General features: G+C 38.8%; 2 protein-coding genes across 4 annotated transcripts in view; both read right to left on the reverse strand.

Moving 5' to 3' along the window:
• The window catches only part of rpl22 (ribosomal protein L22), a 62,349-nt gene extending 48,352 nt beyond the window's left edge, over positions 1-13,997 (reverse strand). The window contains exon 1 of the mRNA XM_053673875.1: positions 13,994-13,997. The gene's annotated coding sequence lies outside the window, so the exon portion shown is untranslated. The remainder of the gene's footprint in view (positions 1-13,993) is intronic.
• draxina (dorsal inhibitory axon guidance protein a) lies at positions 1,141-20,743 on the reverse strand. 3 transcript variants are annotated; one of them, XM_017496552.3, is made up of 7 exons: positions 20,584-20,743; positions 10,474-10,873; positions 9,923-10,104; positions 5,298-5,418; positions 3,912-4,004; positions 3,702-3,791; positions 1,141-2,193 (listed from the first exon to the last, which is right to left on the reverse strand). In XM_017496552.3, the coding sequence occupies exons 2-7, from the start codon at positions 10,853-10,855 to the stop codon at positions 2,081-2,083; spliced, it is 981 nt and encodes a 326-aa protein (XP_017352041.1). In that variant the 5' UTR covers positions 10,856-10,873; positions 20,584-20,743; the 3' UTR covers positions 1,141-2,080. The 3 variants fall into 3 exon arrangements, with proteins under 3 accessions (XP_017352041.1, XP_017352042.1, XP_047005461.1); XM_017496553.3 differs by having other exon boundaries at positions 10,474-10,876; positions 20,584-20,741; XM_047149505.2 differs by having other exon boundaries at positions 5,298-5,415; positions 10,474-10,876; positions 20,584-20,739.
• Between the last annotated feature and the right edge of the window lie 3,340 nt (positions 20,744-24,083).

Here is a 24,083-nt window from a genome sequence, read left to right on the forward strand (position 1 = left end):
ATTGGTCACAGATCCCATAAAATGGCAAGCAATAATTTTAAAGACATGTTGAGAAAAAGGACATTTTTGCACCCATCCAATTTTGCAGTGCGTCGTCCATGAGCTTGAACTCTAAAATGACTCTAAAATGGTTTGAGTGACCGAGATGCATTTGATGACGTTCTCAGTGTTGTCCATTTGAGAGCTGATCACACATGTTAATGGCAGGTGTAAATGGGACTTAAGACCCTATTTTGAACAAAATATAGAAATCAAACTGAACTTTCACAGAACCATCAGTTTCCATAAAGTAGACCTTTTTTTTTTTAATTCAAATTTAAATTTCCCGTTTTTTCGGTCATCTGATAATTCCCACCCACGCCATCTGTCCCATATCATAAAACAGTTAACGAACATGCTTCCACCGAGACACGTGAAACCAGCCAAGCGAATCTTTTCCAATCAGCTAGTCAGCATAACACACTTGGAGGAAAGCGCTATCTACCCTCTTCCGCATATATGAGGTTATAGACACCGACGACTGGCCCATGTCATTGTGATTGACAGATGAGAGAGCGTATGCCCCTCCCACCCTGTAAAAGAAGCATGGTTAATTTTGATTCCTTGGCTCCCGGAGGGCCACGAATGACTCGGGGGGGGATGGTAAGGCGGGGGGTTAGTCAGGATTGAAAGTCGTGAGCACCCAACAACAGAGCAAACATTTTTCCATTGCCCCACTCAGGAACCCACAATATAGTGCGTTTTTGTTAGAATTTGTCCTAGTACGTCTGTCGTTTGTCCGTTAATTACCACTCACATGAACATTAAGTAGTTTATCCCAGTTACAAACAACAGTCTAAGAAAATTTTGTTGTTGCATCTTAGTTTAAACAGAGTCTGTATTTTAATGGAGAACCACAAACAAACCAGGAAGAAGATCATGTTCTCCCCGTGTCCGTGTGGTTTTCCTCTGGGTTCTCCATTTTGCTTCCACCTCCCAAACACGCCGGTAGTTCAATCGGTTATGCTAATTTGCCCCTAAGTGTGAATGAGTGTGTGAAAGTGTGTGCGCGCTTGTGCTTAGAATTTCTTGATCATTTGAGAAAATATATTAAACAATTTACATTATATGTCCATGCACACTAAAAAAGGAAAACCAATGTGTTATTAATTGCATTCGTTTAATTAAGACATTGAAGTCAATGAACAAAAACGACACAAAATACATTTGGGCTGTATTCAACAGACCAAAGAAAGTCCAGATGGTCACCTCAAGCTCTGCTAAAACAAAAAAAAAAACAACAACAAAAAAAAAAAACCTGCATTAAAAAAATCCAGGAAAGGGAAAACAAATCACTGAAGGAAGAAAAAAATGATGCATCTATCCTTCCATATGTATGTCATTCTCTTTTTCCTACATTGCCATCAATTTTAACAAGCCAAAAACATACAAGATCAATTTGTCATGTTTCTCATTATGTCATCGTTATAATTTTTTATATTATATTTTATATTTTCTTCTTTATTCAGGCATTTATTTCCTAAAAAAGAGAGAGAGAGAGAGAGAGAGAGAGAGAGAGAGAGAAATAAACGTTCTGCAAATGCAATCTGATGTATCAATTTCATGATATTAATTAAAATGTTTTTTAATTATATTAATTTTTTTTTATAATAATCTTATTATGAGAAATATTACATAAATTGGCCTGAATTGTCCTGAACTCAACAAATGGCTCCTCTGTATTTTACAATGACAAATAGGTGCAGCATAAAAAAGAAACGTTACAAACAAGACAAAAATAAAACAGTATAATTAATACAGCACAGTTTTGGAAAAAGCATTCTCAGTTAAAAAAAAAAACCCAACAACTTCCTGTCCAGTCGAGACACAAAATTGTATGTACAGTGTGAGTGACGTTGGTACACAGTGCACTTTAACACACAGGTGAGTTGGTCAGATTTTTTTTTTTTTTTTTTTTTTTTTGGACTCGCTAATCTTTTCAATTCAGGTTTATTCCGTCTGAAGTCTTTAGAAGGAGGTACAGGGTTATAGGGTCGTGACCAGTTTTTCACTCGTCATCTCTCTCTGTCCGTCTCTCTCATCAGATCGTGATGAAAGTTCCTTGGTCGCTGTTGGCCGAATCGGGTTGCACGCAGCGGCCACGTCTCCGGGTCACCCTTCGTTTGCGGTGGAATTTGGCGTAGCACCGGAGACCTTCGCATGCAAAAAGTGCATCAGATTAAATTTCAAAGAATACAATACCAGCTGCAAAATCCAAAAACGTATATCATCTTTATATCTTCGACTGAATAAATGTCACTAAAATCTATATATCCCAGCAGTTCACATGCCCGAATGTACCAGTATCATCTGCGGTGGGTAAATGTTGATATTCTGAGCGAGGATTCATTCGAACTAATTATTTCGATTTGTTGCTTTCTCATATAAAATCGAATTTTCATATCTGTCATTTTGTTGCTGTTGCTGAAATCACGTCTCGGTGTCAGACACGTGTTAGTGACATTCTCATGTGCGCATAAGAACTTAACAATCTTCCAGGTATCGGTATCGAGTTGAGGTGTAGACATTTATGGATTTAGGATTCTTTCTTGTGCTTCGTACTAAAGACTGGGAAGCTGTACTACTTTAAACTGTGAGTATTGTGAGTATTTTATGAGAAATTTGTGAATTTCTACCATTCTGCTTGTCTTTCCTCCCTAATCATGTTTCATTTTTGAAAGAAATAAACAGCAATGGCCACACCCAGCTCCTGCTTTTTACAGGAAGTTACGTCAATTGGAGTCGACTCTTTTTCGGTTTCCGAATTGCTTGTTTTTTTTCTAAACAGACCAATTTTGCGACAGTTCAATCAGCAAGAAGAGTTTTTGAATAAATAATGATGTGGGGCACATAGGTCAGACAGTTCAGCGCTATATACGGTCCCATCCGAAAGGACTGGAACAGCGAGGTCAACTCTGTTTCTTTTGGGTTTGAGATGAACATGAGACGATAGATAGTAGCTTTCATTTCCTCATATTTACATTTAGATGTGTTAAACACCTTTAGAACATGTCACCTTTTGTTTGAACCAAACATATTGGAATGTGTGACTCGCTCCCCAGGTGTGCCCTGTTTAAAGAAATAATAGCTCTGAATGTCTACTCTTGGTTTGAGCCCTTGGTTTCACCTGTGCAGACTGCTTTCGCTGTTAAAAAGGATAAACCAACATGAAGACCAGAGAGATGCCTATGGGAGAAAAGCATGCCATTTTGAAGCTGTGAAAAGAGGGAAAGTCTATCAGAGCCATTGCACGCACGATGGGCATAGCCGATACAGCAGTTTGGAATTTCAGTTTTTTGGTCGATCTGTCATCTCATATTCATCTTTTGATCTCAAAACCAAACTTCTTCGATGTATAGTGAAAACAATCAAATTGGCCTTGCTGTTCCAATACTTGCGGTGGGGACTGTATTTATCTATAAACATGGCTGAAGGTGATGTTGCTGTTTGGACAGATGAAGAAACTTATGTTATTTTGTTTAATTAGTGAAAGCAATATCAAACATCACGGTTTCCATGGCAGCATTAGGATTAAATTACACTATAAGTGTAACACCGTTGCCAAAAAAAAAAGTCAGCTCATATATTTGTAATATTTAGCTAAACGATCCGGTTCAAAGAGCTGACTCGTTCACGAATGACTCAGCGAACGACTCACCCACCTTCTTCACACATGCAGTCATCGAAGCACTTGTTGTTCAGACCACGGTTATGTGGTTTGCACTCGTGATGTCTGAGGTCACAGCAGGACCCTGAAATGATTCACGAAAGACAGAGACAGCTTCAGAGAACAAGAAAGAAAAAAACGCTTTTTTCTGTTCAGGCTTCTGTGTAATTAATCTTTCTGCTGATCGGTTTATGGGTGCACTGACCAGGCAGGCAGTCGAGGTGATGGTCACATGGTTCAACGTCATCTGTGCTCACGGTCGCGTTGCCACTGCTCACATTCTTGCTGCGCCGCTTGTCTTTGCAGATAAAGATCAACAAACACAGAACAATAAAATGGCATCATGTTCTTACTTCAGCAAGAAGCCTGTGTTCAGATTCACAAATAAATAACGACATTATGAAAGATGAATGTGTGTCTGCTTTCAACCTGCTGATAGTCGTATTGATCTGTAGTAATTAAAATATTTTTATTGATTTTTTTCAAGCAAGCATGGCACTCAGGAAACCGAGAAGATTTGATTATTAAACAGCCCGTCCAGCTATTTTTACATAATTAACTTTACATGATTAGTTATCGCTTCTGTGGTGAACTGAGTATCGACTTCGGCAGTCTTTCTCGCTCACTCAGCCTCTTTTCCCCGTGAGTGTCTGAGGGAGAAACTGTATCTAGCTAGCATTTTTAGCTCTGTACTGTATATCCACCTATTTTAGCGATGTATGGTGAAGAGTTCCCCGATCAGAGTTCTCTGACACCCACGTGGTTCTGATCAGCTGTAAAAAATGAGATATTGGAGCAGTTTAAAGCATTTAAATCCATTTTCAAAGAAGCTTTAAACACAAATTGAAATCCTCTCAGATTAGTTCCTGTTAACTAGTTAGTTAGCATTAGCAGTGAATATAACTATATAAAATCTTCTCAAATCGTACCAGTTTAGCACATCTTACCTACTTGGATCATCAGCAATAAAGCTTATAAACATTTATCTTAATGAAATAAATGTTAAAAATCCTCTCAGAAATCCTGACAGTTTAGCTTAGGTAAACCAGCTGACTAGCTTTGGTCGTAAAGAAAATTCAAAACATTAGTAAATATTATACATATTATATTAGATTAGCCAATATTAGCTATTTGGATCATTTTAATGTTGAAGATTATGAATATTCATGAATACAAATTTTAAATCGTCTCAGAAATCCACTAAAAATCTGTCATGTTAGTGCATGTTAGCTAGCTAGTTTTATATGCAACAATTCTGAACATTTCTGAATATGGCGTCTCAAAAATCATGTCAATCAGCCTGCTAGCTTTAACAGTAAAAAAAAATTAAATAAAAATACCGTCACCGAAAGTAGAAGTCAGGTTAGTGCATATTAGCTAGTTGGATACCTTTTGCAGGGAAGATTATAAACATGTATAAATATGAAATAAAATCCTGTTAGATTGGCTTACGCTAGTTACTTGGTTAATTTTAGCATTGACGATTATTAACATTTACAAACGTGACTAAAACTGCTCTCAGCCGTGGCTCACGTTAGCCAGTTGGCTAGCATTATCAGTGAAGATACAAGGTCTGAAAACAGTGCTGTACCTTTTTTCTTGTTAGATGGCCAGCTGTCCTCAGGCCTCATGTCCTCATAGTCTGTCCAGTCAAAAAGCGCCATGTCCAAAGTAGGCAACACCTCACCTTGAGCTTTTCCTCGACCTGCCTTCTATGTGCAAACACACACACACACACACACACACACACACACACACACACACACACACACACACACATTTTTATTAATATTGTTTATTAATAATGCTTTAGTGTTTTTATAGTGTTCTTATTTAACACACAAAAAAATCCTGATATAGTGAAATTTTATATAAGGATATGTTTAATCAATATTTATAGAAGGAGCCTTCAGGGCCGACTCACACACCACCCCATTGTTGATAATTTTCTTATAACAGCCCATCCACAGTGTTTTAATCTTTACACGATGGTAAGATAAACAGCAAGCATCAAATCTTTCCGTTTCATAATATATCATTGAGATGCAGTAGGAATCAAGCTTCCTCTCTCAGTGTTAAATGAACATGTTCATTTTTATTCCTGAGAGGCAAAACTCGATTTGTTACAGGGTTGTGAAGCTTCTTTTTAAGTGTCAGAGGTGCCACAGCTGTTTACAGCTCTCTCTCAAAATAAATCTGTGTATGCACCATAAAAAACTGTTGTTTAAAAGCACAAAATAAAAATCTGAAAGCGCTTTGCGAGTCACAGCCTCAGGATTTTTAATGGCTTCCTGCTTTATAACACGTGAGTTCGATTGCAGAGACTGTTTATGTCTTTTCCTTTAATTTAGTTCGCTCTCTGTCTCTCTCTCACTCACACACACACTTTTTTTTATCAATATGTTTCTTGAAATCCTCCCAATAATCTGATCAGGTTATCTTATGCTAGCTAGTTGGTTAACATTAGCAGTAATGATTATGAACATTTCAATATTGAGTTAAAAAATGCTCTCAGTAATCCTGTCACATTAGCTCCCACTAGCTAGCTGGCTAGTTTCAGCAGTGAATATTTTGAAACGAAACATTCTCACAGAAATCCTAGTACATTCGCTCATGTTAACGAACTGGGCAATTTAAATTTAGACTAAAACTACAATTTAATTTAAACACTATAGATTATTATAACATTGAGGAATATGACAGAAATTTTATCACGCTAACTGGCTCGTTTTAGAAAAAAACAAATGTGAGCACTTAGAAACAGTCCGAAATGCTGTCAGGTGGCTCATGGTTGCTAGCTGGCTAATTCTGGCAGTCAAAATGAATGAAAATTTCTCACAGAAATTCTGTCAGGTTAAATCGCATTAGCTAGCTGACTATTTTGAACAGTGGAGATTCCGAATATTTTTAAATTTGATTAAAAATTCCCCTCATAAATGCAGTCAGGTTAGCTCTCTACCTAGTTTTAGCAGTGAAGATAATAAACATTTATAAATGAGTTTGAAATCCTCTCAGGAATCCTGCCATTTTAGCTCATCTCAGCTAGCCGTCTACCCAAAATCTGGTGTGCAAAATGCTTTCCTACTTGTACATTACAATATATGGACTCAAAGTCATGTCTGCATTCCCATTTATGGTCTTAAAGCCACACTCACTCTGCTGCTCTTATTTTCATATACTGACTCAAAGATATGCCCTCATTTCTTTAAATATACACAATCGCGGTCTGCAGTTTCACCTCCTAAGCTATAACAAATGTTTTCTCAGAGTAGACCAAACCAGTAATCAGTTGTTGTGGTACAAATGTCAGTTCATGACAATTTCCAATTTCGGATCGCTGCCTTAAAATAAAAAACATGTGATATTTAAATAATTAACTTCTCTTGGATGCTGGTTGTGATTACATAGCTGGTGTTTGGGTTGATAGCTTTGTCAATACGTTCTCTGTACTTCTTATAAAACGGTCTCGGGGCAGGGGCTAAACATGAGTTCAGTTTCTCACTAAATAAAACAGTTATTTTTGGCCATTTATGATCAGGACAATTTATTATTCTACATTCTATAGTGTACAACTACATGTTCAGGGAGACTTTAACGCCACTAGCATTCAAGATAAATTTAATTAATTACAGGGAGCTGTGTTGCTCTGGGCTCTTAATCTATATGGCAGCACCAATCGAAGCCAAATTAAGACTGCAAATTCGAGGCACTGAACTCTTATCTATACGAACATATCAGTGCCCCAGGGACTGGTGTTTTATCGTAACTCTCTAAGAGCTCATGCTTGCTTGTACACAGCATGTTAAACAGAAACCAGCAGGGCTTAATGGTTCTTCAGAACAGCCTTCAGCTTTAAAACAGTTCTTCTGTGCTTGGGTATTGAGCTATGAACAGGTCTCTCTGTTTTGTTTTGTTTTTTTGTATCCACATGCAATATTTTCCAATGAATTTAGTTTCCAAAGTAATAAGCCATTTGAAAAAATTTCTTTTTTTCATGTTTCGTTTTTATTTTATTTATTTATTTTATTGCCAAAACAAACAGATCCAATTGATCATAATTGCACCATTTAGGCTACTCAGTCAGGCTAAACATCAGGGGGAAAAAGCCAATTTCTGAATGAGAAAAAGATGACAGGAATATGAAAATATGCTCTAGCATCAAGTTAGCATCTTAGAGGACGCCAACTGACAGGATTTCTGAGAGGAGTTTTAGTCATATTAACAAATGTTGTTTTTTTTTTTTTTGTAACTTCACTTCTAAAACTAGTCATCTATCTAAACCAATCTATACTGACAAAATTTTTTTTTTATATATCCATAAATTTAAAATCCTCACTGGGAAAATGAGCTAACATGACAGAATTTCTGAGAGGATTTTAAAGTCCTAATCATAAATATTTCCAATCTCCACTACTAAAGAATAGTCAGCTAGCTAACATTAGCTAACCTGACAAGACTTCTGATAGGATTTTAGGTCACATTCACAAATGTTTTCAAGGTAGATAACGTGAGCTAACGTGACAGGATTTTTATTTCATATTCATAAATGTTAATAAGCCTCACTGGTAGTACTAGCCAGCTAGCTAACGTGAACTAACCTGACAGTATGAAAGTAATAAAATAAATGGAAAACACATTCACAGAAAAATAAAAGCAGCAGAAACAAGGCTAATGTGAATACATAGCAATGGGCATTTAGCTACTTCAGAAATTAGACAAACATTTCAAACTATTTTTTCAGAATTAAAATGATGCAAATGCAAGTTTTTCTAAGCGATCTTATTGGTAAAATGTAATTTGCCTTCTTACTGCATGTAGCTTGTCCTGTCTGTCTCCTAGCTTGCTAGCATATCAGTTAACATGTGGACATGTTGGAGGAGAAAACTTACTCTTGAATAAAAAATAAAAAAAGCTATGAAAAGACAAACTGCAATGAGGTGAAAGGTTGCCCTGAGACATTACCCATCAGATGTGGGGAGTTAAATGTGAGGAAAGTAAGACAGTAATATATCATTTAAAAAAATACATATTCTTTTTCTCTCTCTGGTTGCAGTAATGAGTTTGTTTGTCCTCACTCTAGTGTTGCGTGTAGAAAGGAAGCAAAACGTGCCATGGTAACCAAACATGAGCTTGATTTTGGATACACAAATGACAACAAGCTTAATTGTGGAAAGCGACAGGAAGCACACGCTTGACAACAAGCCAGTGGAGGAGAAAAGAGAACAGATGGCTATGAGGAGGAGGAGGGTGGACGAACAAGCAAGCGAGCAAGCGACACCTCTCTCCCCAGCACTGGTGCTGTTTGGCGCTCCCCTTCCCCCTGCCTCCATCCCAGCATGCACTGAGCACATTTGGCTCATGTTATGAGCAGCAGGTGAGGGTCCCACATGCAGTAATAAAGAAGCAGAGGTGCTGCGCCACAGCCAATAAATCTACACAAGCAGGTCACGTGTGGTGCACCTGTAGTGATGAATAGTTATAGAACACTCAGGAACTACTGTGCTATTTTTTTTTCAGCTAATGTGTTTTCCACATAGTTTTGGAACATTTTTTCATAAAATCCATCCATCCATCCATTTTCCATACCGCATATCCTACACAGGGTCATGGGGAGCCTTGAGTCTATCCCAGCGAACTTGGGGCACAAGGCGGGGAACACCCTGGATAGGGTGCTAACCCTTCGGAGGGCACAATCACACATCCATTCACTACGGACAATTCAGAGATGCCAATCAACCTACAACGCATGTCTTTGGACTGGGGAGGAAACTGGAGTACCCTATGCAGTATCATATTTTCTTCTTCTGTTTTTTAGCTGGTACTCAGCATGGTGGCCATCATTTTATCCATATGTTTCAATACATGACCAACAAAACCATTCTGAGCTCTTCGTTTTAACACAATGAGCATTACAAACAAAAGCAATGGCAAGGAAGGTAAAAAAAAACTGCTCCATTCTGTACATGTTTGATAGCACAGAAAACCAAAACATTTTAAAAGAACCCCTTGAAATGGACAAATCTGTTTTTCTCGACACACACATTTCACTATTTTCTGTCCTTCTCTATTCAACAAATAACAGCACCATTGAAAGACACACTTCATGCGGAAACACAGACCTCAGTAGCGTAACAATGAGCCAGGATAAATCCCTTCTAAAGCTCAACGTCCCATTGAAGGGAAAACCTTTCGAGGGCAGTTCGGCCGAATTGATACCTGAGGTTTGGTGGAGGTCGGGGTTCGAGTTGGTGGATGCTCGGTCATTGCTGTGGCTACCGGGATGCGAGAGGCGGGGCCTTCTGCGAGTGAAGCAGCTTCGCGATTGGGCAAGCGGGCATAAGCTTCGTCAATATCTCTCATCAGAGAACCAAATCCTGTGCTGGGGTCATGGAAGAACCCTGAAAAAGGGACGGAATTATCAATGCACAGCATGCACGATTGTGCTTAGTCAATAAATGGAATAAACTGGATTTAGGTCCATGTTACATTCAAGTATCATCTATCACAGAGACACCTAATGATGTCACTGGGTCATTTAAATGTAATTTAATGTCATTTTGTCATCCATGGGTTTCATATTTGTTATATTAATCTTAATAATAAATTGGAGTCAGGAGTTTATATATTAAAGTAATACACAGATTTAACCTTCACCTGTGCTTATTTCCACCACTGGTCTTAGCTTAGCAGTGGGTTATGACCCCTACTACAAATTCATTAATATCTATGCATTCCTCAGTCACTACACAAGATGAATCAGTATACACCTTGGCCTTGTGCTTTGTCCTTGCGTCCGTGTCTCTTGCCCTCCACTTGCCCATTTTTCCTGCCTTTGCGCTGGAACTCTCCTCCTTCATGCTGCTTGTGCCCTCTCGTGTGCCTTATGCCTCTTTCTCTACCCCAATCTCCTGGTCCCATTTCCAGCCGGACTGGGCTCAGACCCTCCAGACCCACTCCATCATCTTCGGGCTGCAAAGATTTGTGGGAAAACAGGCCTCGTGAACCCTGCCTCCTCCAACTGCCTCCATGAAACGACGCCACCTCAGGATCCTGTACGTTTTTGCCGCCAGGATTCTTGGCGGTTTGTGAGGGAAGGATGAGGGCTGCGAGGAGGAAGGTGAAGGGTATGCACCATTTCAGGGACTTCATTTTCACTCACAGCGCCTCCTGCTGGTCAGAGACACATATAGGATGTTAATAAGGAGGTAAACCGGCGCAAACACATGGCATGGTCTATCAGCATAAAATGAAAAGCTAAATGGTGGATATGGAGGAATTTAGGAGCATGAGTGTACCCAGAACATTACAAACATGGATTTGGATTGAGAGAATTGCCATACCCAGTCTTAGACGTCCACATTTTTAAGAAATTATCAAATTGATATTGATAAACTGATATTCATCTTTATCAACAATTGTAGAGTGTAGAGTGACACCGAAATTTGTTGTTTTAACTTTAGGAAGCTATTTGTTATTTACCTAGCAAGATTTTCACCCAAAAAATGATCAAATAAAATAAAAATAAAAATGATCCAGAAATCAATCTAAGACAAAACAACTTTACAAAATTCTTACCTTAGCAACCATCAAAACTTGTCTTGTGCCTTTTAAACCTTTTAGCTAGCTAACTAACAAGTTAGCATATTCATGTATTAGCGTAATTAACTGACCCATTTCACAAGACAGAGAAGAATATGAAATCTAAAACTAAGTTTAGCCTGACAGTCATTAAAACCAGAGATTTTATGCAGAAACAGCTGTCACAGAATTTAGTGAACAAATTTATTTGCTAATTAATGGGACACAGCACATTTTTACTGGTTAACATCCATGTTATCACACATGGTTTTTGAAGGATCATCCGATATTGACATATTTCTTTCGCCATTTCTGAACATAGTGTATAACAACTGTATAAAATAAAGGAGGCACTCAACTAATGCCTAGAACCAACGCACAGACTGTATATACAGTCTTCATACATCAAGTACACATCTCCGCTCTCATCCTTTACACGCTGCTCCGTAAGATCCCCCACGTTCCTGCCTCTCGTTCCTACGGCTTTCCAGACTTCCAAAAAAAAGTCCTGCTACTGTGGTAATATAATGACTCGCTGGGAGCCGTAGTGGAGAATATTTCTGAAAAACCCCACAGGAGGTGATGCAATGGAAATGGGTGCTATTCACAGAGCGATTTCATTCTCGCACCATTATTGGCTTTTAATTGGTATTGCGATGCTGTCGTTCAGATTCGCCTCGGAATACACGAACGAGCGATGTTATTGAAGGGAATTTTAAGATGTGAAATTGAACAGCGGTGTAGACATAGATATATATATCCTAGCCAGTTTACAAATTCAAAATTCATCCCAGATACCGTGTATTGTCCTATAAATTCTTCTGCCAACAGGGGCAAAAAAATATCCATCATTTTATCAGCTCGTTGCTTCGGCCACTGTGTTGCAGGGAGGCAGCCGGGCCACGTACAGGAAATCAATAGCCGTGGTGTATTGAGTTGCTGCTGGGCTGCGGGTCGATAGATAGACTAGCTTTTTCTCCATTGCGCACACACACACACACACATTCATCTACCCTGTTTGGAGGGATGTGTATAGAGGACAGGTATCCCAGGGGTGTCTTTCAAGGGCTATTTAAGAACTCATCGGTACTCAGCAAAGAGCAGGAAATTGCATATGAGAAAGTGAATATGAATGGTGCCAGGGGAAATTTTGCAGTGCGGTTGCCGGAGTTTCTTTTGGGAATACAAGCCGAGTGTCCATGCTTGTCTTCTACCAGCTGCGCACTTTTTCAGAACTACAGAACAAAAAGGAAACACCCATGATTTTCAGCTCAAATGGCAAAATCAATAGCAGGACAAAGACCTACAATGAACAGCGGAAGTAATTATACAATAACTTTTTTTTATGAAACTTTGTATAAAAGGATCGTCAGTTCAAAATATTTGTATTATCATACTTGTATTATTCCTGATATTCCCAGGAAACTCCACAGCTCCAGAAAAATGCTTATTATATTACACAGTTTGACAATCATTCATTTTTCAGTAAGCATTTTATCCTAGACAGGGTCTCGGTCGATCCGGAGTCTATCCCTGGAACACAGCCTGGATGGGGCTCCAGTCAATCACATACACATATTAACACACTTATCCACACTTAGGGGGAATTTAGAGTCTCTGATACATCTCCTGGCATGTTTTTGGGAGGTGGGAGGAAACCGGAAAACCTGAAGGAAATGTAAAAAACGGTAGACTAAATGGCTACGCTATAAGGTGTGAAGGAGTGTCTGAATGGTGCTCTACGACACCCTAGCGTCCCATCCAGGGTGCCTTTTTCGCAGTGTTCCCAGGCTCAAAGACAGGCTCGGGATCCCGTGTGACCATGACAACAATAAAGCACTTAAATAAATGAATGAAAAAAAATGTAACTATTATATATTTACATGATTTTTTTTTTTTTGGCGAAACCATTTGAAGGGTGCCAATAATTCCGGAGTTGACTATACATGAATATCCTGTTTGGACTCATGTAGTAGTAGTAGTAATAGTAATAATCCTCTAAAATGATGCTTTATCATTGCTACTGGATGAAGTTCCTAAATAAGTACATCAGGACACCTGTTTAAACTGATACTTGTAAAGAATTCTGTAATTTTTTGGGTGAATTTTTTCCCCCATAAACATTACTTGCTTGTAGACTCTATGTTTTGGACCCTACTATATGTTTCATTCATAATTTAACTACCGCTAGTGCACAAATGAACCAAGCAGCTGCGATATATAGTGGGTTTTTTTTGTTTTTTTTTACACCTGCTGCAGTTATACAACAAAAGAGAAGGAGCTTGAGGTCTAGTATATTTTTATTATACACATCTGTCAATGGGAAAAGCTCCCTGAAAAACCAAAAGGTGTTTTGTGTGTGTGTGTGTGTGTGTGTGTGTGTGTGTGTGTGTGTGTGTGTGTGTGTGTGTGTGTGTTATTTTGGCTCGCAGCATATAGGGAACAAAAATCCCATCTATTCTTTGCTGACACACTTCGACCAGATTGTAAAGCTCAGCAGGCAGCAGCAGATTTCATGCGTTATTCAACAAAGCACGATCACAATGGGGAGGTTTGATGGAAATTCTGCAAAGTAAAAGTAAAAAAAACAAACAAACAAACAAAAAAACAACACAGAACCACAAAGTGAATCTAGTGTGAAAAATAAATAATATATGACCATATACAGCATGCATGGGTTGTGTTAGGATTCAATGCTGTATCAGCTGGTGGGAAAGATTCATATGACAACAAAGCGCAGGAAAGATGTGAGGCGCATGAACTCAGTGATGTCTCGTGCATGAGGATCAAAAAGTGAGCCAAGGCGCTTCAACACACGCTGAGAATGTCACACAGCATGGTGGCTCGGCATCTGCTGCAGTACATTGAGCCTTCCGTTAAAAAGAACCTGACACTAGGACAGAAAGTACCAAGATGATTATGACTGAGGTTTTTTCCAAACACACATACACACACAAACACAAAAAAAAAATCCAGAAACTGCATCAAAGTATACTAACCAGCAACCAATAATCTTCTAACACTACACTGTTCCATCTAGCACCTCAAAGGGTTCTTCGCTTGGGGAACCTCCAAAGGCGAGGGTTTCACTTACAATATCACAAGTGAATCCATTAAGATACACTCATCAGAAAAAAGGGATCCTCACTGGTTCTTTGGATATTGAACAATTACAGATTCATGGGATCCTTAAGAGGTTCTTTGTATATTAAAGGGTTCAACCAAAGAATGCTCAAAGGTTTTAGAGTTGACCATTACATGTTGAAATATCCTTCCAGGCTTGGTAAGAATGGACTCCTTAAGGGTTCTTTGTATAGTTAAGGGTGCTTAGCATTCTAAAATGGTTCTAGTTTGGAATTTTTTGGATAAGTAAACACTCCAGGAGCAGGGTCTACAACCTCAAAGGGTTCCCTCAGAGGGATGACCAGAATTGTCGCCCCCCCCCCCCCCCAAACCTTAAAGGTTTCTTTAGTTTGTCAAGCTGGAGGAGATTCAACCCGAAAGAACCACCCCCCCCCCCCCCCCCCCCACTAATGTGATTTACATATTGAACTATCTCTGGAGTAAAAAGTATTCCTTGATGGATGATTGTTTAGATGAGGGTTCTTAGCGTACTAAAAAGGTTTCGGGCCCCTTTCTGATCAGTATACAATCTCTCGTATGGTTCTATGTAGGTATGTGTGTAGCAATGTAGTGTACTTTAGGTGAAAAGTGAGATCATTCATCACCCTGATGATATGATGTCGAACATCTTGGAAAGGAGCTTCCTTGGATTTTATCCTGGACGCATTAGAACTGAGGGTTCCTAAAGAATATTTGGACTTTCATACTATTTTGTGATATAAGAGTCTTGTAATTTTTCTATTTAATCTCACAGCTCAGATGCTTGAGGAGAGCCTTATTCTTTTTCCTAGTATGACTGTACTAGAACACCCCTTCCCAATTCCTACATAATTTCAAAGCACTCAGTGGAGAGCAAATTTCAGAGTCTCCTTCTCAGAGAGAAAAAGAGACAACATGCTTTGGCAGAGGCCCAATTTCACAGTCAACAGATCGGCTACACCGAGTGGACAAGCATGACAAATGCACTGAGGGCCCACCACAAAGGCGGGACACACAAAGCTGAGACAAAAGTGCTGATAGAGTTAGGAAAGATATGATTTGTATCAAGTGTGTCAGTGGAACATTCACAGGGTTCTGACTGAAGCTCTTTAAATAATAATAAAAAAAATGTACTTGAGGTTGAGTTTCCCAAAGCATTGCAGCACACAAATAATAGCTAAATGATAGAGTGAGCATCACATTGAACTCTCTCTCTCTCTCAATAAATTATTTTATTAAGATGCCTTTTTATTACCACAAATCCCCATAAATATATCGCCATAAATGTATAAAATATATAGAATTATTTTTTTTCCCCATGGTGTAAGATTTTCTTCACTGGTTCTCTGGATACGCATTGATTATAGAGTTCTAAGAAAGAGGGTTCTTCTAGGGTTCCTTAAGGGGTTTATTGTTAAAGCTCTTAGCTTTCTAAAAGAGTTGTAGTTCAAGACTAGGGTTCCTCTTAGCACCTTCCCCCCACAGCATCAACCAATGATACCTTAAAGTTCTCTACATTTTACAGAACTTATTAAGAATGCACATGGGATCCTCTCTAAAAGAGAAATCATTTATTGTAAGGCTCTACATGGAGTTTTGAATGGTTCCTCCATTGGAACCCACCAATTGGGGTTGGTGAATAGAACCAGAAAACACTGCAGTGCAACAAAAAAAAGGCTACAGCTAGAACCCTTATATTTTTTTCCGGTTTGTCAATCTATAGGAGCTAGAAAGATTCAAACTAGAACCAATTTAAAAAGCTAGAACCATGAACCATTCAAAGATGCCAGAAAGATCCCTTTGTAAGAGTGTTGTAATGTTATTTAGATATTTGTAGTCAAAAAAGATTCCTTTTCTTCTAAAAGGTACCTAGTTTCCTAAAGGGTTCTAGCTTGGATTCCTTAAATTCCTTAAGTGGTTAAATTAAATTCCTTAAGTGGTTCTTTGGAAAATTCTTCTTCATGTCATAAAGAGGTTCTAACCTCTTTAAAAAACCCTCCAGGAATCTTTAAGGGTTCTCACAGAAGGTCTTAAGTGTGTACATGTTTAGTACACTTTAGGTCAAAATTGAGGTCATTACTTGGAACCTTTCTAATTAGGAAACACCGTTGTTAGATTCTACCTAGCGTTTCTAGCAGTCTTCAGGATTTTCATATAACAGCTTCTTTTTTGTTGAAATTCACTTCAAATTGAGATGCTGTTGAGGTTATGCATGAAAAATGTCTTGCAAATCCTTCTGGATTGATTAAAATCACGTTCTGCAAACGCTTAGATTAAATCATTCAAACAAGCAGAAAGGTTATTAGACTCATGAGAAAATAGAGCTGTCGTGTCTCCACGGACTATAATCGGGAATTTCACACCACTTGCTTCAACTTTTGCCAGCTCCGAACGTGTCGAAAGACTCGACGCCCACTGGGAACAGCTTAGGTGTCAAAATTGCCATAAGGAGCCAATCTGCTGCCAAGACGATCAGGAAGTGAGACTAGACGAGGAGTGAGAAAACGACAGAGACAGAAAGAGATGGAAAGAAAGAGGCAGGATATTTGTTACAACAGATGTAAAGCGAGATCAAACGACACCGTGTCACAGCCGCCTGATGGGATCCCACAATCAGACAGAACGCTAGCGGAGTGCGGCGCACACTAACAGCAGGGGAACACACACACACACACACACACACACACAAGTTTTGCTAATCACCACAGCCAGAAAGAGGCCAGAGCCAACATTATAAACCTATTTATTTATCCTTTATCCTGGACAGGATTGTTGTGGAAGTGCAGCCTATCCCAGGAATACCAGGCATACCAGAGTCAGGAACACATCCTGGACGGGACACAAGACAGCTAGGGCCAATTTACAGTAAACAAGCAATCTATCAGCTTATTTGTGAGAGGTAGGAGAAAACTGGAGAATCCTGTGGAAACCTGGTGCAGGAAAAAGCACATAAACTCCACACAGAGAGTAACCAAAGCTCAGGATTGAACCAGAGAACCATGTACACTAGGTAGCTTTAAATTAGCAGCAAATGAAGTGAGTGAAGTCACCTTAACTGTAGCATGTGACAACGGATCGTCCAATTTCATTCATGGTTAGAGAAAGTGTTATTGAATGAACCAAAACAGTTCAATTCAAGTTGACTAAAGTTGATTTTACACCAAGCTTTCGTAACTTGTTAGTTTGGTTTACCAAACCACTGAACCCAAGACCATTAAAAGGAGGCATCTCTGTCCCCATGTGAGTAAACCGAAACATGGTTCACTGAATTACTGGTCCTCTGTAAAAATTCAACACACAATTGCTCATTTTAACCTACAGTATGAACTTTTTTCTGTGAAGGGCTGTTGAACATTCCACACGGGTCAGAGGAGGCATCAATAACCACAAACGAGGGACATGCTACAAGGGAGATATCACTTCTCTCAGACTATTAAGGCACCAAATCAAAATCAGGGGCAGGTCAGCAAGCTTTGTAAAAATGGATGGCCACCTCACAGCTCCGAGGTCCATCGCTTTGAGCCTGAGCTCAGGTGTTATGTTTAACACATTCTTACAGTGTCTACATAGGTTTCTTAAGGGTTCTCCAGTTTCTTCCAACCTCCCAAAAACAATGTCAGTAGGTGGAATAGCGATGATAAATTTCCTTTAGTGTGTGTGCATCCAGGATGTATTTCCGCCTCATGGCCAGTGTGTCTGGGATAGGCTCCGGATCTGCCATAAGCCTGACCAGGATAATGTGCTTACTGAAGATGAATGAATGATGAAATGGTCAATAAAATGATCAATAAAAATGAGACGGTTTACACTATGGTTCTTATAACAATCAACTTTGGGCACTTGTGTCCAATCGACCATTTCTGACCTTTTCTTCTCGGATTTTTTTTGACATTTCATCACTGACTGGTTTTCATCTTCAACAAAAGGAACACTCAAGACTACGTTGTTGAATGATCTGAAGGAAAAGCCACATCGTGACTCTTTGAGAATACACAAGCACGGTAATTTTGTCACTTTATTAGCCGAGAAATGCTGCTATGTGGGACGGCCTATATAAAACACTGGCAATACACGCAAGAGACGGATGAACATGGACACCCCATGCAACCCCCTGATGTCCCACCATTTGTCTTGGCCAAGATTTTCACAAAGCCACAGCTTTTAGTGGCAGAGGTTTTCTTGTGTTTCAATTCCTAACATCTCTAAGCTGGAAAATTTCTCCTACACCGCTTTTAGTGTGCATGAACAATAAAAACACGCGCTCTGAAGAGAGCATCCAGAGCCTCTGTGGTCATGGTGAAATTTCCCAAGCAAAGTTCCCGGAAATCTGAAGCGGGAACAATTGACCTCGTTGGTGAGGTCAGTAGAGACGGCAGCGCTGTAAATGTTTGAGTCCATATTGGAAGACTCTTTCGCATCAAATCCAGATCCAGATATCTACAGATAACATACCACATTTGCTACATTTGCACACCGCATAAACGTTATCCTCTTTAAATGGAGGAAATTTCAATTACATGAACATCTCTGCTTCAGCGATATAAGCAAAATGTCTGTCAGAAAAAAATTCTACTTTTATACCTTGCTTTTTTGTTTTTGTTTGACATTGAAATTAGACATTGTTGGAATCGTATTTTGCAGTGTTTTGGTTTGTACAGCATTGGAGCAAGATAAACACGTCATGTGTGAAAATAGGAAGTCAAAACGTTTCCAAAAAATAGTGGGCAGCTAGTTTTTGGTGAACTCCAGCCAAATATTGCTCATCAACAAGGCCATAAATAACTATTCAATCGAATAAATTAATGCAATACGGCTATATATATATATATATATATATATATATATATATATATACATATATATATATATATCTACAAATATGAAATAAGAACAAAAATACAGTCAACTAAAACATGGTGTATTATATATTATCTACATACTAGACAGATAGATAGAAATGTGAATTATACACTAGTTATGAATCTCAAAAGGAAGACGTTAAGATAATGCAAATAGTTATTACAGAATTGTAACATTATACATTCCTATCCCTACATTTGTTTGTAGACAGTAGAATAAATTTAGAAATAAATGGTTTTTTTTTCTATTTACAGTTTTATCATGATAATTCTTACTGTCCTGCCTTAACTTGATATATATATTTAGTAACCAGGTCAAAGAAAATAATAAAGAGTTGTTTGATGGTTTTTAAAGGTTTGTTGGATAATTAGAGGTTAACCCTTTTGGAAAAATTAAATCCATCTCACGTGTGATCACTTTTTCCCAGAGCGATTATGTGAGTAATACGTGAAAAACATCAACGTGTACAGTATTTCAATATGTTAAACCCGGAAATAAATTATTTGTGTGAAAAAATAAATAAACACAAACCTTACATGTCAAGAAAGAGCCCACATGTGGATCACGTAACATTTCATTTTCCAAAAAAAAAAAAAAAGGCTTCCTGATTGGAGAACACTGTTGTAGGGTTCTACACAGAACCTTTAAGGGCTCCACTTGAGGCACAACCACAGAACTCTTAAGGGTTACTTGTGTTAAATATTAGAATAACAATTACAATTGAACAGTGATAGATAGATAGATAGATAGATAGATAGATCAAAAAATGGGAGACACTTTGGGATCTCAGGAGGGAGAGGGAGGGAGAGAGAAAGAGAGAGAGAAAAAGATAGATAGATAGATAGACAGATAGATAGATACTCTAAAAAATGAGAGCGTGACTTTGGGATCTCAGGAAATAAATAAATAAATAAATAGATAGATAGATAGATGGATAAATGTATGGATGGACAGATAAATACATAATTAAATAGATAGTTAAATCAAACAACAAACAAATAAATAAAAGTGTATAAGATATAATTCATAAATAAATGATTACTGGTGTCATTTATTTTCTTTACATATTTAAATATAAAAACAGTCCCGTATTTAAAGCTCAACTTTACCACAGTGAATTAACGGAATTACTGAAATTTGCCGCTAATTAAAGCAATCCTAAAAGTTTTGTCACTCATCCTGACAAGCCCCAAGCAGACAAAAGGACACCAGAGCGTGCGCATGCAGGTATTAAGAGTAACCTGCAAGCGCGAGCGCGTCCGGTTCGAAACATTTACCCGGTTCGATCTAACGGAACCTCCACACAGCGCAAAGATGGGATTATAAACGCATCTCACCCGCGTTCCGTTAACGGAGATGAGGAAAAGTCCCCGGAGTCGCGGCTCATAAAGAGAGGAAGATGAAGAAGGAAGAGGAGACGGAGGAAGAGAGAGAGAGCGCGCGCTAACACCGACACACAGCTGCAAGTGCTAGGAGCCCGAGCTGGACGCGCGTGCACCAGTGCATGTAAGGGGGTGCGCAGGCGCGCGCGCGAAGACTGATGTCAGCGTCGCGGTAGCCTAGCAATCAGGGGACCCGCGTCCTACATAGCATACATCAACGCATTCGAGTGCAAAAGTATGAACACCTTTCATGAAAATGTGCACAAACAAGTATATTAAACACACGCACACACACACACACACACACACACACACACACACGCATATATAAAACATAAACACACTGGGACGCTGATGTTTCATTTTTAAAAACAACACATTCCCTCCAAAGTTCTTTTAAAAGTTTTGGCACCCACAGTGAGAATAAGACCACCTCCTGTAACCTTTCTTCTACATGAGCTTGGGGTATAAAGGTTAGATTTTTCTGTCCATTAGCATGTTTTTTATTTTATTTTATTTTATTTTATTTTATTTTAGGTTTTGCTATCACCGTTACTGTATTTGTAGCTGTCTGATGAGTTTCACATCAACACATGATGTAATTTTCCACCAGTGCACTTGAGACCGTGAAAAGAAGAAGAAAAAAAATGGCCACTTCCATGTTTGTCTTTTGTTAACAACCAGCTAGCTGGCTAACTGTGATGAATGATGTATATTTTCCTCCTCAAAACAGCAGTGAATTTGATAGATTTAACCAGTGAATATGACTGTATGTTGATTTATATTGTATAAATTCATTTGAAAGTAAAGAAGTGTTGCTGTGTTTTCGGTGGCTGCTGTGAGTAGCTACGTTGAGCTGACGTCACACGTTGAGAAGACCACTGACCCACTGACATCACTATGCTTTTCCAGGTATTTACAGCAGCCTCTTTCAGTTGTTGTTTGTTTCAGGGGGTTTCTCTTTTCAGTTTCCTCTTCAGGAGGTGAAATGCTACTCAGTTGGGTTAACGTCTGGTGATTAACTTGGCCACTCTAAAACCTTCCACTTTTTCAAATCCTGTGTGTGTTGGATCATTGTATCGCTGCATGATGAAGTTCCTTGCAGTTAGATTGGATGCATTTCTCTGTAAATTGGCAGACAAAATGTTCCTGTAAACTTCTGAATTAATTCTGCTGCTACCATCATGAGTTCCATCATCAATAAAGATTAGTGAGAATATTCCAGAAACAGTCATGCAAGCCCAAGCCATGACAGTACCTCCACCATGTTTCACAGATGAGCTTGTATGTTTTGGATCATGAGCAGATACTTTCTTTCTCCACTCTTAGAACTTTCCATCACTTTGGTAGAGGTTAATCTCGGTTCCAGAACTCATCTTTGTATTCCATTGCAAATTCCAATCTGACTTTCTGATTCTTACTGCTGATGAATGGTTTGCATCTTGTGGTATGGCCTCTATATTTCCTGTCTTGAAGTCTTCTTCAAACGGTGGATTGTGATACCTTCACCCCTGCCCTGTGGAGGTTGTTGGTGATGTCACCGACTATATGTACATGTGATAAATAAAGACTCTATATTATTTTTGTGTTTTTCTTCACAGCTCTCACAATGTTCCTGTCATCAGCTGCTGTTGTTTTCCTTAGCCGACCTGTTCCATGTCTGGTTGCTCAGTACACCAGGTGTTTCTTTCTTTTTCAAGACATTCCAAATTGTCGTATGGGCTATGCTTGTGCAAGGCCTCTGATAGATTTTCGCTCTTTTTCTCAGCTTCAAAATGGCTTGCTTTTCTCTCATAAGCAGCTCTCTGATCTCCAGAGATTAAACAATTAATTTACCAGGGCATACCTGGGCACCAAAAATACCCAAAAATACCCTGTCAAGGGGTTGACAGCTCAAATCTAGAACACAAGCGTTTTTTGTTTTCAAACCCTACAACAGAAATTGTTATCTATATAAAGAATCCCTTGAACAACCCCTTTTCTTTCTCTGTAGGCTCCTCTCATTGCACAATAAGACTCACCCCCATTTTATCATCACATCGTACTAAGTTGCCAGAAACTTTGTCGAAGAAATAAAAGCAGTGAGCGGAGGGGAGCAGCAGGGGTTCTGCGAGAACTCCGGAGATCAGCAGGGTTTGTTACGGACCCCCTGCCTGCAACCCTGCTTTTTCAGCAACACACAAAGTAGCACACACGCACAACGAGCTCATCTCTGAACTGCTGAGCTACTGGGCTGCTCTCTCTCTCTCTCTCACTCTCTCTCTCTCTCTCTCACACACACACACACACACATTGAAATGGAAAAAAGTCTTGGCAGTTACACCAAACCTCTACAAAGGCTTTCCTCTTAGTGTTAAATTTATAATGCTGATTATAATAATATAATAAGTCCTATATTCCTTAAGGCTCAAATAATAGAGTGCTTGAATAAGCTACTATGTCCTGAAGTTATTACAGATGAAAAATTCTAATCATTTTGAAATTGTTTTAAATGTGCGTGAACGAAACCTTGAGCTGTTCAATTATCCACGAACGTGTCATTTCAAGCCATAAAAAAGTAACATTTACAATTTTGAATGCCTTGTATACCTTTACCCTCATTAAAACATGCCAGAACCTATGAATATGCATGAATACGCAAATTTGAAACACCCCCACATCATCCTAGCATCCCAAAACATCCTAATATAACTAACTTTTTGCTAGATGGCAAGTTAGATTTGTGGGATTTCAGTATCTTGATTTGCTTCGTCATTTTCTCAGTGATTTGTAACAGCAGTCAAACCTGTCAAAATACCAAAATCAGAATTTTACCATAACAACCACTATCTGTTCATCACTAAAGTTAGCTTAGCTAGCTAAGTATGTGCTGTAGTTTCTGCAACTTAGGTACCAGTTGCTATGCTCTAATCTCAGACGTGATTGCTCAAAATGTTTTAGGGCTTATTTAGTGACACCGCAAACTAAGCTCATATGTAGCCCCACCTCCAAACAGGTTTTATATAGAAGTTCTGAGAAAGTCTGGTATTTAAACATCACATGCATACAGTCTCCTCTGGAACTATTGGAACAGCAAAGCAAATTCATTTGTTTGTGCTGTACACCGAAGACATTTGGGTTTCAGATCAAAAGATGAAGACGAGGATTTAGGATTCCAGCTTTTTGTTCCCGGTATTTACATCCAGAAAGATTACATATGTGTTAAACAACATAAAACATGGCACCTTTTGTATCAGACCACTTGACAGATAAGTCTTGATGTAAATTAAAGTAAATGACACTTAATATTTGGTTGCATATGCCTTGATTGAAATATCCGCATCAATCATGTGACTCAGTGACATCAACAAATTGTTGGTTTCATCTTTTGTGATACTTTTCCAGACTTTAACCGCATCCTCTTTCAGTTGTTGTTTGTTTCAGGGGGTTTCTCTTTTCAGTCTCCTCTTCAGGAG

Source organism: Ictalurus punctatus, chromosome 21, assembly GCF_001660625.3.
Source record: "Ictalurus punctatus breed USDA103 chromosome 21, Coco_2.0, whole genome shotgun sequence".
In the NCBI taxonomy this organism is placed as follows: domain Eukaryota; kingdom Metazoa; phylum Chordata; class Actinopteri; order Siluriformes; family Ictaluridae; genus Ictalurus; species Ictalurus punctatus.